General features: G+C 50.2%; 1 protein-coding gene across 6 annotated transcripts in view; it reads right to left on the reverse strand.

The window, feature by feature from the left end:
* Positions 1–5,843: 5,843 nt before the first annotated feature.
* Positions 5,844–17,206, reverse strand: part of AAK1 (AP2 associated kinase 1) — a 73,275-nt gene continuing 61,912 nt past the window's right edge. For 4 of the 6 annotated variants that reach the window (XM_061478982.1, XM_061478983.1, XM_061478984.1 and 1 more), the window contains 2 exons: positions 15,644–15,748; positions 13,748–14,044 (listed from right to left, as the gene is read on the reverse strand). In XM_061478982.1, the coding sequence (XP_061334966.1) occupies positions 13,950–14,044; positions 15,644–15,748 (200 nt within the window). In that variant the 3' untranslated portion in view covers positions 13,748–13,949. Of the gene's footprint in view, positions 7,120–13,747; positions 14,045–15,643; positions 15,749–17,206 lie in introns of those variants that run through there. The other 2 variants (XM_061478980.1, XM_061478979.1) reach the window with 1 other exon arrangement.

The following is a 17,206-nucleotide window of genomic DNA, read 5'->3' on the forward strand; positions in this document are numbered from 1 at the left end:
CGGCGGCGGGAGCGGGGCCTTGCCCTGCGGCTCCGCACCTTCACGGTCCGACAGAAATTAACGTTTTTAGCCCTCAAACCACCACTTTTTTCCCCTTCTTTTTTAATATTTCCTATCGCTGCGGCGCATTCCAGAGCGATGAAGCCCCACTGTCCGCATCCCAAACGCTGGCATCGCTTTGGCACGCTCTGGAAGCAGCAGGGTTACCACACGCAGCGCTGAGCCGGGCTCACCGCAGGTAACACAAAAAGATGCTTTTCCCCCCTCCCCAAATCGCACAAAGCAACAAAAACCTGCGAATTCAGCCCAAAAAACCTCCCAGACACGGCGGTTTTGGGAAAACTAAAGGTGTGTTTGCTTTGATTAGGAGATAGAAGCTCTTGCTTTTGCAGTGCAGCAGCTGCCAGCGCTCAGGCCTGTTGCACAAGAGGATGAAGAACTGAGCAAGATGAAGAAACTCCCCCTTAATATGATTAATCTTGCCAATTTTGGACCAAAAAGTCCCTTAAATTAAGCCAGTCACAGCTTATTCGATTCAAATTAACTAATTTCATCTAAAATTAACTAATGTCATCCAAAAACGCAGCCAAGTTCCAGCCGTTCCTTGCTGGATCCGCTGCTCCGCTCACGTCCAACACGTTTCCCTTTGCCTTTGCCAAAGCCTGTTCTTGGATCCCCCCCTGTGTTCCCCCACAGCTCGGCACGGATCCCCTTTGGAATGAGCTCCAGCTGCCCCTCCTCTGGGTGTGCTCAATCCACAGCTCTGGATTGAGCCCCATCCGGCTCCATGGCATTGAGCTGGATGTGAAGGTCTCTCCCAGTGGTAAAGGGGGAAATCCACTCCTAAAAGATCTTAAGGCGTTAGGATCAGTTTGACTGGCGGATAAAACACATTAGGTTCAATACCTCGTTGGGAAGAATTCCTTGTATCCGGGATTAACTGTTGTGCATGGGGAGGGGAGAAGGAATGCACAGCGGAGACGCATTGCAACCAGATACAGCTTTAATAGAACGCACATAGGTTTACAACTCCAACAGCTCTCCATAAGGATGATCAGGAACGTGGACGATCACCCCCGGAATGTGAACGTGACTCCATGGAATCTGCGAGCCAGATCCGGGTACTTCCAAGGACTAACCTCGATAACAGTGAATGGGACACGATGCCTTTGTCACAGCGGGGACCATGGATGCTTCCAGCTCCATGAGGAAGCAAGGGAGATGCTTGCACTGTAGCGTGGAGTAGCTGCATCCTACATCAGAGCAAGCCCCTGCCCGCCTCCCCACTGCTAGAGGAGGGACTGGGAATGGTGGAGCATCAACACCCCTCTGATAGGGGAGTATTTATAGGGGTGGTTGAGGGTATTTACCCTACCTACAATGGAAGCTATAGGCTGTGGCTTATCTTAGAAACACAGCTGGCCAGGTTTCAGGAATGTGTGTCAGAGCTGGAACAAGATTTCATTGCCAAGATGTAACTGCTGTAAAAACGCTTTGGAGTCTGCGGGTGCATTGAAAGGCCTTGATTCAACACCATGGGAATAAAAGAACCCAGCAAAAACCCCACAAGGATTCAATTCCCCAACGCAAGTCTTTGGTGGAAGCTGAGTTAAAGGTAACCGGTTACTGCTTTGGAGTGATGGAGGGTTCAGCCATTGACCACATCTCGCTCAGCCTTGCTTTAAGTGCCACTGAAGAGAGGGCTGACACTGGTTTGCTGTTCCAAGCTCCCCATCACTGCGTGCTCCATGCAGAGCGTGCATCACAGACGGAGCGGGTCCTGGCTCCAAAAGGACTTCAGGTTGTAAACTTCACACTGTGTGTGACCCGAGCGGAGCTGAACGGGAGGGAGAGACGTGGGGCAAGCCCCACCAATACTGCAGCAGGTTAACAGCAGGGTGGCTGGCCCCTTATGTGCTGTCTGACCCCCATGGCAGTGAGGCACACAGAGCCAAGCCAACCAGAGGTTCAGAAGCATAGAATCATAGTTCACTTTTCACAGGCAGAAACTGATGAAGCACTTCAAAGAGAGGCTCCAGATGCGTAAGGACCAGTCCCTTTGCCAGCATGAGTGTAAGATTGTCCCAGGGCTGGGGCCCTCTGACCGTGCCTGAAGACCAGGGCAGTTAACAACGTACTAGAGCTTTAAAATCAAGACATGACACCAATGGTTTGTTCAGCAAGGTGGCCTCAAAGCGCTGCAGGGAGGCTGGACTAATCTGGGCTCAGCAGTAGCAGTCATTTTGCTCCTTCTCAGTAGCTGGTGCAGCCTGAGAGCAACACTGATAACACTGATGCTTTGATGTGCTGCTCAGTAACGTTTACTCTGATCAAGGACTTTTAGTCCCATGCTCTGCCAGGGAGGAGGGGAAATTGGGAGGAAGCAGAGACAGGAGCCCTGACCCAAACTACCCAAAGAGGTATTCCATACCACAGCATGTCATGCCCAGTATATAAACCGGGGGCAGTTACGCGGAAGGACTAGATCACTGCTCGGTCAGGCTGGGTATCGGTCAGTGGGTGGTGAGCGGTTGTATTCTCTCCCCTTGTTGTTCCCTTATCATTATTATTATAGGTGGTAGAATTGTGTTATACCTTAGTTACTGGACTGTTCGTTTCTCAACTCATGGGATTTACATTCTCTCCATTCTCCTCCCCATCCCTCCAGGAGCAGAGGCATGGGAGTAAGCGAGTGGCTGCGTGGTTCTGAGTTACCAATCTGATTAAGATTGTGTGGCAAAGGAAGCAACTCCCATTATTCTTCCACATTCATTAAAACCAGTAAGCTCCAGAGAGCATGGAAATCACATTTCCATTTACAACGCATCACGCTGAAGCTGCAGCACTGGTAGTACGGGATGAGGAGGAAACCAGGTTGGAAATGAGATTGAGATCAACAGGCACTGAAATTCAGTTTTCTGCCCAGAACCAGAAGTCCCATCACTTTACAGGTCACACGCAGAGACACAAACAAGCTGCCTCCACCCCCCAGAAGAGCTTTCAGACCACTTAAGCACCGGATATATGCTGGCTTTTGGGGCAGGGTTTGCTTGCTCTTTGTGTAAAGTGCTTGAAGAACATAAAAGCTGCCAAACCCGGAGATTCAGCCTGCCCCGAGGTGAAGCAGGGCTGCAGCAAGCCTGCACACCCCGATGGGCCTTGCTGGGTTCTCCCTTCCACCCTTGGTTGGCAGGGCAGGAGAAGGGAGGGCTGAAGAACCCACAGCTCATCTCCACCTTGCCACCAAGGGGCAAGGGATCCGAGGATGAAGGGGAGCAGGATGCTGCTCCTCCAGCATCAGCTAAGGGAGGCCTGGACGTGGCATCGAAGGACGTTTCACAGAATTACCCAAACGCAGGTTTTCAAGTCAAAAAGCAGGAAGGAGAACCTGGATCCAGTTTGCAGAGGTAATGCCTTGAACCCACCTCTTCTTTACACGTGGGCCTGACCTCCCTTCCAGCAGCTTCCCAAGCCAATTCAACAGCTCGAGGCCAAGTTCAGCCCCATGACACGAGTTGTGTCCTCACACTCACTGTCCTTAGTACCCCTTGAATTCACAGTCTGCATCTCGCGCGGATCCAATCCAGCAACAAGCGACTTGGGGTGTGCATCGTGCGTGTATTTAGAACAGAAACAACCGCCTGCCGGGCATAGATTGAAACAGAAAGCAACAACAGAACACAAGCAACAACAGCCTCAGCATTGCTGAAGGAACATCTCCGGGGAAATCCAGGGAATTCTTTACAGTACTTCTCAAGGCGTGATGACAGAGGACACAAAACCCACCAGTGTGCATCAATATTACTTCACTCCCAGTGTAGCAGAGCAGAATTGGACCTGACCTGGGCTCAGCAAGTCGCTATTTGCCAGCAATCAGGCTGTGCAAGCCCCCCTGCTTCCAAGTGTTCTCCCTCCCCATCCCAGGGCTGCAAGGGCTCAGCCCAAACTTCTTCCTCTCCCTTCCAGGCGATCCCCGCGCCAGGCACGTCCAGCAGAACATCTGGCTCATCTCTTGCAATTGGAGATGGTTTGGAGGGGACGGAGTTTGGGGAGGGGAACGGAAACCTGGAGCAGTTGGTAACTCCTCTTTGCACATGCTTTGCTAGTCAGCTCCTGGCATGCAGGGTTTTTCCATCCCTCCTCCCCTTACACTGCTGGGTTAGGAGTCAACCCTGCACTGCGCAGTGCTCTGCTTTGTTCCAGCAGCCTTCACTTCTAGCTTCAATATGCCTGTTGCATTCCTCTAGGGCTTATTATTTGGACAAAGCTCTGTTCTAGAGGTGGTATCAGGGGGTCTCTTCCCTGCCAAACTAGACTGAAGTCTAATTTGAGCTGCAGAAGCTCTCCCCAGTGGGCCTCCAGTGAGTTAGGAGCAGCTGTACCTGATCCTCCCATCTCTTCCAGGGACAGTACTCAGTACAATCCCATCAGAGAGCGGGCAGGGCAGGGCAGGGACTTGCTCTCCATCCTGATCTCACCAAGCCACCCATTGCTCGGGAGACCCCCAAAGGCGAGATAAGTCCTTACCCTCAGTGCAGGGCTCAGCTCACACCATAATGAACAAACTCCCTTGGGAAATGGCCACCACGAGGCTTTTAAGAGGCTTGGCCAGATACCACAGAAGCCAAAGGGGATGTTTTCCATAGAAGTCAAGTCCTTCAGATTAAACCCACCAAAATCTTCACTTGGGAGACATTCTGCAGCACCAACACGTCTCAGGGGAAGGATGATTGCACTGCAAAGATCCATCCACGACTGGGAGCCCAAAGAGTCCCTACACCTGCATCTTTGGGAGCCACTCCACACTTAAATAGCCTCTGAGGGCCAGAGGTTGCAGATCTGAGACAACTGCAACCAGGCATTTTGCAGAATCAGGCTGGGAGGTTTCACTCTTATCCCTGTCCTACATCAGTGGAAGGAGAGGGGAGCACAGTCTGCTTGCTTTCTGCCCATCAGGGCTGCTTTTCCTCCAAACACTGTACTGGGATTCCCTACCTCAATGACTGAACAACCCATAAGAAGTTGCCTTTCTCCTTGGGAACAGGGTAGAACACACAGTATTTCAGAAGCAGAGCAAACATTCCCAATGGAGCATGGATGGATTTTGCTTAGGTTCATCCTTTATCACCAGGAAAACAGAAGGCAGAGTTCACACACAGAGGGGAGGTTCTCTATAGCTCAGTCTAACCGGATTGCAGCCAGCACTGAAGTGACCACATGAGGTATGGAGCTCAGGACAGCCAGGGAGGTGTTTGCACACTCAGCTTTCCGGTAAGGCTTCTGTTTAATACTGTAAAACTGCTGCCCAGCTCCCTCCTGCAACACCACCATCAGCAGATCCCTGTGCTGGCGTAAACCAGGCAGGGAGTACGCACATGAACTGAAAGAAATGGCTCTAACACAGCCCTGGTGCCACCGCCTCCTGCATGGCATCACCTATGGATGCACACGACAGACTCTGGAGCTTGGCTGCCAGGTTTGCCATCGCGGCCAAGCAGCAGGAATATACAACATTGCTGTCTTGCACTGATAGGAAAGAGGGACGAAGTCACAAAAACCCTTTAACCTGTGAAATCACTTCCTTTCCAGAGCACTAGCAAGTCCCGCTTGACTTGCTCTGTAATCCATAAACTTTTTCATTCATCTTGTAATGCATTTTCCCAGCCAGGACCAGAACATATGGAATATTACTGGTTTGGGAAAGCATCTAAACAATAAACGGAGAGGACGACAATGAGAGGAGGAAGGTAAGAAGCAATTGAAAAGGATATGAAGATCCTGAGAGCCAGGTTTGAGGCTAACATAACTTAAAACGGTTCAGCTATATAGCACTGCAAATAGAGTTCTGACCCAAAAATAATAATTATTTTTATATATATATTGCTATATCATTCATTTCAACTAAGAGGTTCAAGGTCCTGTGGGAGGTGGCCCTAGGGAAGCACACCTCCCAGCTCACAGCAGATTAAGGCTTTTGCTTTCCTGCTTTGGAAGGAAAGGGTGCTGCAGCAAAGGGATCCCCGCCGGGCAGCTCCGTAGTCCTGGAAGACAGAGGGACAACAGAGACAGATCCTGCTATCGCCTGTCTGTTGGCCTGGGAAACCACTTTGTAAGCAGCGATGGGCTTCACGTCGAGCCCCGGCCCATCTTCCGGGCTGTAGTGACGGGAGTATTTGGACAGGGCTTGTGGACGGAAAGGCTTGGTAGCCACGGAGCCCAGCACGGCCTCCTGCGGCAGCGCGGCTCCTCCCGGGCTCCTCTCGCCCGCAGTGCCACCCTGCTCTGGCGGCACAGAGCCTGTAGCAGGGATGTGCTCCTGGGGCTCTGCGGCTCTGATGGAAGAGGGATGAAGGCCTCCTGGCTGATGAAAGCCAGCAGAGGCATACTGAGCTCTCGCCGTGGCTGTGGACCCACACATTGCGGAGTCCAGGCTTGGGATCCCGGGGTTAGCTCGGTGCTGGCCATCGCCTCCCTGACCCAGGAGGATGGGAGGTGTGAATGACTCTTTAGATGTGCTATGGGAAGTCAGCTCTTCCACGCTTTTCTTTTTAGTGAAAGGGGCTCTCAGAAACACGTCTGCTTCTTCGGGATGCCTCAGAGCCATGTTCCCCTTGGAGATAAAAGGAGCTTTGGTAAAGACATCCACCTCATCAGGCACTTTCCTCACGCTTCGGAAAGGAGCTGTGGCAAAGACATCCGGCTCATTAAAAACCTCCCCGGTGTGTGACTGGAAGGCAGTGAACAGCGACTCCCCTGCTCTAGGCTGGGAGTGGGGATCTTCTTTGGAGGCCTCATGCCTTTCCCTGGGCACAGACTGCAGGAACCCTGGGTACAACTTGCAGGTTTCCTCCTCCTCTTCCGAATCCATCAGCAACGGCCTGGACCCGCTGCAATCCAGAATGTCCCCTTCATGGTCTGTCCCCTCTCCTTCACTGCTGTAGAAGGAGCTGTTGCTTGAAGGACCATCTCTTGCCAAGTAGTCTGACTCCGAGTTGTGCTGCGTTTTCACCTCCCGCATCTCACACCGACCCTTGTACGGAGCAAGTCCATCACTGCCAGAAGGTCCTTTACAGGGCTCAAGAGCTACCACTGGGAATAGGGCTGGATCCCTCTGCAGACCTAAAAACGCAAGAGAAGAGCGTTACTCAACAAGCTCCATCTCCTCAGTCGTACATAAGAAGGGTACTTGTTACACAAGAAACATGCTGTTCAGAGTTAAACCACCATCACGCATGGAAAATGGGAAGGAGAAGGAGGGCAAATGAAAGAACATACAAGGGAAGGGACTGAAGACACATGAAGTGACACAGCTCAGCACCGCTCACAACCCGGAAAGAGATGGAAGATGTCTGACACACAGATGGGCAACCCCAGCACCATTCCACAAGGTTTTTTTCTCTGCCACCCACGACAGCGACCACCACAGGAGAGGTTTTCACTTTCTAATGTGCTGCTGGAGTGGGGCTGCAGCAAGCAGCCAAGTTCTGCCACCTCATTCTGTACTGGTGCTTGCTGACTGCCCTACAAGCAGACGTACTGCTTGGCATAGCCTCTGTTGCTGTGAGCCATCCCACGGGTACATGGAATTACACTCAGGTAGGTAAAACACACAGGGATGGATCCCTGCAACCTGCTAAAGTAACATACACAGTTCAAAGGATGAAGGTCAGCCTGTAGCTAACTACAGCAGCATTCTTTAAATCACTGCAAGGCAAATGATCTTCAACACTCCATACCACGGCTTCGAATTGAGCATCTAACATAACCCTAACAACCTGGCTGGCTTCTGTGTCAGTGTAACAAGACAGGGTGGGGAGAGGCTTCCTGTTCTGGGCTCCTCCGGGTAGAAGAGCCCAAGATGGGGTTGGCTTTGCCTTACGACTCGCACAGACAGAACACAAGATATCTTACCTTCAGAGAACTACTGGCAGGTTAGGAGTGTGTCATTGGGCTCTTGTTAGCAAGGGGATAGGAAAGAGGCATGTGAAAAAGCAGCAGTGTGACTCGCAGGAAGAATGAGGAGGGTAATGACGGTATCTAATGGATAAGTGAGGTACTAACCAATACACCCTGCTATGACAAGAGCGCATCACCCGGTGAATCATTCCCATTTACAGCTTCTCCATCACCTCCACAGCGAGTCAACCCCTTCTCACAAGTAAAGACACAGCAGTCAGTCATTAGGCATCAAAACCAGTATTTATTGGGAAACTCTTCACTGGGATACATTACACTGCTACAGAAAGACAGTGTAGAGACAGGAACATTCCAGAAGTGACCCTACAAAAATACTATCGCTCTTTCCTGAAGCGAATGGTGCGAGCAGCACTTTAAAGCCCAGAAGCTAACCTCAGCCCACAGGAGCAGTACGTGTGTGGCGGGGTTTCCTTCCAGGAGGCTGGTTATGCATTTACCAGGTGTTATCAGGAGGGCTGAAGCAGAGCAAAACCAGTGACCACATCAAGCAACCGCCTCGGAATGCCCCGGTTCTCACGGAAACACCGCGTGCAGGAACACAAGGGAAGGAACAAGGCATTCATCATGGGGAACCTGGACGCAGACCAGTGCCCCTCGGTGCACAAAACCAGTACAAACCAGTCATTTGAGCTGAATTCTCCTGTTTAAAGAGCTCCTTGCGTTAGTAGGTGCCTACGTTTGTGTAAGCGACGACACTTAGGGCAAGAAGAGGGTTGACACGGTATGAGCCTGTTTGCGTAGGGCAGAGCAGCACGCGTCTGACCTTGTGTAACAGGCAGAACACTGCCTTTGGAAAAGTGACTTTTCCCGATGCTTTCTTTGCCCATCCGAGTGAGGAGGGAAGCGGTTTTCCTCCTCACTGAGCCCAGAACTGGTGGCTGGGAGGAGAAAATGAAGTGATGCTTCAGTGGGAGCTCCTTCTGGCCTCCAGGGCTGAGCTGGTTTCAGAGCTGCCAGGCAACACAGCAGGAAGGGAAATGGCCACAGGAACAGCAACACGCACTGGGAAGCGTGGGGATCTACTGACAAGAGAGGAGGACCAGCTATAATCCACGCTCTATTTTCCTGATGCTGAAGGAGGAAGACCCGGCTTCCAGACACCATCCCACAGCATCTGACCTCAGGCACTTTTTCCTTCCCACGTTCTTGGGGTCCCATCTGCTTCCTTTGGCAGAAAGCAAAGGGACAGGCCCAGAAGGAGCTGCAGCAGCCTCGCTACAAGAAGACATCCCCATGCCAGCGTTTTCCTTTGGCTAACATCTGGGAGCATGCCTGGGCAGTGCCTTAGACACCTCCTCTTACATGTTAGATAAAGGTCTGAGCTACGCTTAAGACACCAAAATATGCAATCCCCCAGATCCCTTTGCGTAAAGGTCAGGTTAGAGCTAATGAGACACAATCAGTGCACTCCCACAAGCAGCCACAGCTACAGGCTTTGCAGAGGAGGCTTCAGAGGACAGGGAAGTGGAATCAGCCAGCGCTGAGGGATGCTTCCGAGGTCTGAGCTCAGAGAGCCTGGGATGGTTCCACACGAGAAGGGTTCGTTTGTTCTGCACAGCACAGAAAGGCTCACTCCAGGGGCTGCTAAAGGACAAGCCCTGTGAGACAGCGCCTGTCTGTGTGCAGCCCTGCCCCTCCTCTGCCTGCCTGCGCTCCCATTGACACCATGCAAGAGGCCTGAGAAGAGCCAGGCAGATGGTTTGCCTGAACGGACACACAAAGAGATGCCTCTTCTGCAGAGGCAGCGCTTCCTAACACCTGCCTAGGCCAAGATGGACACAGGCAACAGGCAGCTGCCTCTTTCGTGTGTGTGTGTCCCCAACTCCTCCTCCTCTGGGCTTCAGGATCTGTGCGTGACTTCATGGGGAAGCATCCCTTAGGTTCTGAATGAAACCAGGTTTTAACACACACACACACACACACACACACACACACTCCTTTACAGCATCAAGTCTTCATCGAGCTTCAGCTTACAGCTCGGGTCCTGCCCTACCCCTGTGCCCATCAGTCTGGATTCCAGGTTCAGAGATAAGTACTAAAGAAACCCCCCTCCAGGCAGGGAGAACCTGAGCATTAAAACCACTTATCACCTGGTAATGCCCCATCAGATAGCATTTACAAGACCATTTACCCCTGAGTTACAGCACTAACACATGGAATTCCCCATCTTCTAAGGAAAACCATGCCCTGAAGAGGCCAAGTACTGGAATAACTGACAGGAATGCTGTAAAACGACTACTCTTCCCATGATGGGGCTGCAGGAGGCAGAGCAGCCACTGGGACGATGAGCTCATTGCTGGAGCTGAGCCCAGAACAAGAAAGGGGAGATGGAGACATTCCTAGAGCCTAAAGCTGCTCTTCCACCTGATTTCAGCCAGCCAAAGTCAGGGAGGTCTCAACAGGCAGGAACAGGGATCTAAAACTCAGCACCACCACCAGCACGCAGGATCACTGCTTTGGCATTTGAAAAGGGTCAAAGGACTCCTCATGCCTTTGCTCCTGAAACGCTGGAGTTCCTCCTTGCATTCCCATTCCTGGAAGCAACAAACCTCAAGACAGAGCAGCCCCATACAACGCTCTGAGAACACCAAAGCTCAGCATCACCATGACTGCATCATCCGGGGAGCAGAATGAAGCGTTAGTACCCCCCGTTGGTACTGTGCACAAGCCCCGTGTTCCATCCACAAGAACACAAGGTGAGTTTCTAGGGGTTAAGCCTCGAGAAAGGGCAGGAGCACGAGTCTCACGTTGGTACCATCCTTCCAACCACCCGAGGCACAAGGAGATCCCATGCTGTGCAGAGAGCCCGTGCTTCGGTGCATTGGCATGGCTGTCCCAGAGCACAGCTTCTGCCAGGGTGAGAAATGAACACAAAGAAAACCCCTTCCCACCCCATCCCCTGGTTCCTGCTGGGTGCTGCAGTTCTGATGGGCAGTGCCCATCACCTCAGCAAGGAGAAGTCACAGGAACTGGTCTCACTCGTTCATCTGAGCACTCCATCCCAGTACATTCACACCGACCATTCCCAACGCTGCTCCCTGCGAGCTCCTGAACTAGGAAACGTAATGGCTAAAAAGGGGAACGCCGTGCTCCATGCAGACACACACATACACTGCAGCACACCACGTGCACGATGACCTTCTGCAGTCAGAGGCCCACATGCTCCACACTGGTGTTTGCTTGGACACCCAAAACCTGCTGAACTCTGGCCTGAATCACATCTAAACCTCCACTGTAGTAAGTGTTTCTTTCTTTTCCAATCCATTTTGAAGGCAGGAGGTTTGGAAAGTCTCTGGAGGCAACATCCTGCAAGCTTTCAGGCTGAAGGATGCCATCCTCATTCATCTGCCATCATTCATTCACAAGAAGCCCCCTCTAAAAAGAACTTGGCTCTGCACACATTCACTCCAGCTGCCATTCGCTTTGGTAAGTGGCCTGTGAGAGGCTGAAGTTCCAGCTACTCCATGCAGTAGGGTGCTTGCAGAGGTAGTACCTACAACTCCTACCAGGAGGATCCATCTGAACAGGTAATGCCAAGAACCCCACCACAAGCTCCAGCCCATTAGGGCAGGAAGGAGAATCTGCTGTGTTCCTTACCACCACCAACCCTGCGACCTTCTCACAAGGGGACACAAACATCTCCCATAGCTTCCAAGAAGGCTCCAACCATCACTATGAGCCTTATTCTGGCACCACTTTGGGACTGCACCCAATGGCTCCCAGGCAGGCAAGTTCACTTTGTCCCTTCGCAGCAGCAGCCTCCACATCCAGCAGCACACCAGCACCTATAGGACAGGCACGGGGTTTGGAGAGCTTAAACCGAATCCCAAATCTCCACTCATTCCATCTCTCATTTTCCATTCATTCCACAAGTCCTTTGGGATGAGGGAGGTCAAGATAACAGACACCTCTCAAATGCAAGCTTCCACTGTACCATTTCCCACCCAGCTCCAGGAACAGCTACTGGAAAGAGCAATAAAATAACCATTCACATCTGCTTATTTAATAGCATTATTCACAACCCAGTGCATTTAGAGTTCGTTCCAGAACAACTCCCTCGAACAAGTGCCATTAGATTTAAAACCTTAAACATTCTTTAAAAGTACTTTAATTCACAGAAATCTTTGTTTCTAATATACAGTAGATGGTTACTTTGTAAAATCCATTCTCTTTTCATATAATCTCAGTATCTGACTATACAATAACTTTCTATCTATAACATCTTCATGGGTTCCAGTCCAGCTCGCCTGTGCTTTAGGAATATAAACCCAAAAAAATAATGAGGTTTCTATCCACAATTGGACTAAGGTCATTTCCAACAGTTCTCATGTAAAGCTTCTCTTGGGAAGTGCAGTATACACAGGGAATGATACAACACACTTCAGCAATACTTTTATTAGTAAGGTTGGAAAAAGAAGAGGAATGGAGAGCGGACACCATCCATGGTGGTTCTATGTACAGGATTTGTTCAACTAAGTGTCGGGGTGGGGAAGAGCAGAGAGGCTGGAGAGAGGAAAGGAGGAGTCACGAGCTTGGATTTCTTTCCTTCTTAGCAAGAGGTCAGTACATACAGGTTTCAGTCGTTCCTACTTTCGCACATGGGAAACTGCACTTAGTACTAATACAGCTACGTACACATACACAAGGTTAGCAGGAAGCTAGGAAGTATTCCACTACAGAGGAAGAGTCCTTCCGTTCAGAAAGAGCTTTCAAATACAAGATAGGAATCCCAGCCTTCAGGACCAGAAGCCAGTGAAACCCAGGTTAGTGTATCCAGCTGATGGACCAACTAAGCGTGGGAAGGGAAAAGAAAAGGTAAAACCCCATCGAGTCGTAGCAGCACTGAACTTCAAACCACCCGAACCAAGTGCATGCTTGTTCCACACAGACTGAGGAGTGAAGTCCACGGTAATCTTTGTCTACTGAAACAAATGTGTTCCATACTCAACTGGTTTGCACTATATGCAGGTACAAAGATAACGGGGAACCCAGAACAGATACCAGATGCTGGACTAAAACCAGGGTTAAAAATAGACAAATGACCGGAGGACGATTTGATTCATACACAATTTACAGGTGGGTGGGTGGGGGGGGGAATCTGCTTTTTTCTTCCAGTCTAACACAGGAAAGAAGTCACAGGGAATACATCTGCTGCTGCCACAACGCCCTTCTCATCCAAATGAGGGTCAGCAAAACGCACGTCACAGCCATACTCACATGGAGTTGGTTCACAAACCTTCCAAGAGCTCCCCTGGGGTCATTGCTGCAGCTTTAACAATCAGGTTTGGGTGCGGTTTTCCCCTCCCCAAGGAAGCGCAGTTCATTCACAAGCAGGGTTGTTAAAGAGCTGGGGGCAGTCGAGAAAGCTCTCTTCAATGCACCATCACCAGAGGTACTTCAGAGGAAGGAACTGTACCTCCTCCATGGGTAACTGAGAAACCTCAGCTCTCCTAACCCGTGTTGTGCAGGAGAGGGACACCCCCCCTGCCCATTCAGCAGAACACAGGAACAAACCAAAACCCAAACCCCAAACCCAAAGCTTTAAACACAGCAGTTCATGCCCTACTCTAAGGAGAAAGGAGTCTGTGGATCGCTCCAGTTCTCTAATTCATGTAGTGAGGCTTTCCATGGTGCTATGTGGACATCTCAGCAGGGTGGCTAAGGATGGTGCTCCCTTTACACACAGGCTATAGAGACACGTGCAGAAGGCTTTGACCAGCTTTAGAGAGGATGGGGCTACCTGGAGACCTGAGCCAGACTCTTTCCCAGGGCCTGGGGAGGGGACAGGGGCAAAGGTGGGTGAGTGGCTCCTGGCAGCAGATTTGGTTTCCTTTGAAGGGAGGAGAAAACGAAAGCAACCAAAGCAGCAAAACCAAAAAGGCCAAAAGGACCACGCGCGAAGGGAACTCTTCTGGAACTGAAAACGGAGGGTTAGGTACGTTACAGAAACTGCGTCTGCTACTGTGTCACTGCTACAGGTCTATGAGCTGATCCACCAGCAGCAAAGACCTGGCTATGTTGGGAAGACTGGACTCAGAGCTTCCACTGTTGTTTCTAGAATGCCCACCTGAAAGTGTGAGAGATAGGAATTCAGTAGTGAACAGGACACGCACACACGACAGTTTCAGATGTTCAAGATCAAGCAAGCAAGACAAAAGTCAAAGCAAACCAGCAAATTTGCTCAAGCTCTTCTCATTGCTTGTATCACATCAACAGCATTCCCGGCTCGCTCTTCCACCCGCTTCCCACCACCCCATCCTAACTGGCTTGCATGGCAAAACATCACAGCAGCAATCGTTTCCTCTTCCCAAGGCTTGCACCTAAGCTGCAGAATTCTGTCCTTGCTAAAGGATCTATCAAGTGAATACAACTGCAGAGCCTATAGAAAGGACTATTAAAGGTTTTATATCTACAGAAAGGACTATTAAAGGTTTTAAATCTATAGGAAGGACTATTAAAGGTTTTTAGTCTATAGAAAGGGCTATTAAAGGTTTTAAATCTTGGCATTCAGTTGCTGTTTGAAGAGCATCTTTAAGTTGGCGACCACTGCAAGGAGAGTGGAGCTATCAGGTGGCTTTCTCTAAGTGGTATTTTGATACTGAAGGGGAGATGCTCCTCTTTATTCAAGGTATATATATGCCTTGTACATATACCAAGGTATATATGGCCCAGCTTTGGTAGAAATCTCTGTCTTTCAGCAGGAGCAGGGTTTCTACCTGATGAGTGTCAGTCTTTGCAAGCTAGCAGTGGAAGCAGAGCAGGGGTATAGCACATTCCTGCTGCAAACAAAAAGGGGCCTTAGGGAAGTCAATGAACTTCTACAATCCAGCTTAAAAACCCATCCAAACCAAAGACAGAATCAACACAGGATCAAAAGGGAGCCTTGGAGTTTGGCTTTAAACCAGCATTAGCATGACCCAAACCTTTCAACTGCAGAGACCTATCTGACTGATGGGACAGCAAAAGGCTGCCTGCTTCTGTCCCTGCAAGAGCCAGGAGATGCAGCACTGTTATCTGTTGTAAGGGAACAGCGCTGCTCATATTAACCCTAAGGCTGAAACTGGTTGCAAAGATCACACGAGTGTGATCCAGGTCACGGGAATGCTGTGAAAGGAGAAACTTCCCAGCCTGCGGCCTAAGGACCCTGCTTAAAAGCTCTTCAAAGGAAGGGGGTGGCATCTACCAAACCTCTTGCCCCCGGCTCCCACAAATGCCTTTGAAAGGCATCAGCATTCCCTTTCAGCAGGAATCTGAGTGGTATAAAGGGTTATCATCATCTCCCTTCCTTGTGCCTCATGCCAACTTAGCTTAGAAGTCAAAGGGCTTCCTTCCACTGGCTTGAACAGTAGCTAAGGCATAGGAGAACCCAGTTCTCTGCTGTGCATTAGCCACAGAGGTGTCTGTGCCCTGCCTGGCCTCATGGGCTCTAAAGGCGCTCCCATGTCCATTGTCTTTTTGGGCATGCAGTCTTCTCACGGAGTATGGAGAAGTTTCAAGGCCAGGGTACATCAGGGGAAGACTAAGCTCACTAAACACTGCAGTGCTGGTCTCTTACAGCTGATGATTTGAACTAGCTCATACGTGCTGCAGCACCACTGCCCCACAACTGATTTACAGCCATTGCTTTCCTTTTCCCTACCCTTTTCACCCCCACGGCCTGGCTTACCTTGTGAATTTTTGGATATCAACACTGGAATTGGGTCAAACTCATCTTCTGTCACCTTTTCAGAGCCCTCAGGAGCATCAAAGCCTGATATCAGGTTAGTATCTTCTGCAGCGTAAAGGAGAAACAGAGGTAAAGAAGCAAAGACAGCAGAGAAGGCTGGTTAGAATGGCTGAAAAGTGTTAGAGCATCTTTTATGTTTTCAGAGGCAGGGTTTAGAAGCAGGAGTTTCACTGAAAAGGTGAATAAAGCTGGTAAGCCTTTGGGAAACAAGGTAAAGAATAAGAGAAATACACAAGTGGAAGGCAGGCAAACCAAAAGCAAGCCAAGTCATGAGAACCACAATAAAACGTGGCTAATCTGAAGGCTTAGCCATTGCCACAGCTCAAAGCTGTGGTAAAAGCCCAGGGCTTAAGCTCCTTAGGTCTGAAGGTGTTCTCCATCATCATCCAGTGGCTGGCAGGTATTAGGACAGCTTGAGAGCAGTCTGGCTACCAGCCCTCATAGAGTCATTGAACAGGTAGGGTTGGAAGGGACCTTAAGGTCATCCAGTTCCAACCCCCATGCACAAGGAGAAGGAAAGGACTGGAGGGGGGAAAGAACCAAAGAAGAGAACCACCACAGAAGGAACTCCAGTCATCTCCATGAGACAAAAGCCCTGAGTTTTCAGCAGGGATGATAAAGCAAGCAGTGCAACGTGCAGTCAGATTTCAAGCGCCTGAAGACATCACTAGAGAGGGTTTAAAGGCCCCAGGAGCAGCCCTGACACATCAATTCCATTGATCTCAAACCACGTCAGCTGCAGTGAGACACTTGGTGGGAGGCACTTTCAACCAGCTCCACAGTAGCTGAGACATTTATCTGCCTTATCAGGCAATTACACACCTTCAGAGGCTCTTGCTGTGCATCACTGCTTATTACACCTTAGACACCTAAAATACCTGCCAAAATCTGGTCCTCAATCGCTACATGAAAGTCAAGCTGATCATTTCTAAGGAACAAGCAGATTGCTGTTTGACTCCCATCAAGAATAAAAGCTCTTCACCTAAAGCTGACAAATCTGATAACAGATTTTAGGTGAGATGAAGGAAGAAACCACCTGTGGTAACACCCTGTCCTCTGAAGGATGAGACCCAGAGAGGAGCCTGGCCTGTGAGGTGTCAAAACCACAGAGATGCTTCATCAACACAAAGCCTCTTCTTGCCATCACTCTGGCTCTTCTCAACCTACCTGGGAGCCTTTGCAAGCCTCCTACTTCCATTTCCCTCCCTTTAACCACACAATAGCTCACAGCCCTGCAGTTTGCTGTACAAGAAGCTACTGAAGGGGCACTGCTTAACTGTGGACTAAGGGAAGAACAGGCTGATGAGTGGCCTTGCTTGGGTAAAACTCCTCCAAAAGCCTCTGAGCTCTCCTCAGGGACTGAACCTCACCAGAAGGAGAATTCTCCCTTCTCCCATACCTACAGCCTGTGCTGCACTTGGGAGATGCAAAGAGGAGGAGCCTAGTGAAGGACACAGCACATTGTGGCTGCTCTTTCATGTCCTCCTGGTCCCACCATAACTT

This window comes from Pezoporus flaviventris, unplaced genomic scaffold (genome assembly GCF_033815535.1).
Source record: "Pezoporus flaviventris isolate CSIRO_AGI_PZ_B2104156 unplaced genomic scaffold, CSIRO_AGI_Pfla_v1 ptg000138l, whole genome shotgun sequence".
Taxonomy (NCBI): Eukaryota; Metazoa; Chordata; class Aves; order Psittaciformes; family Psittacidae; genus Pezoporus; species Pezoporus flaviventris.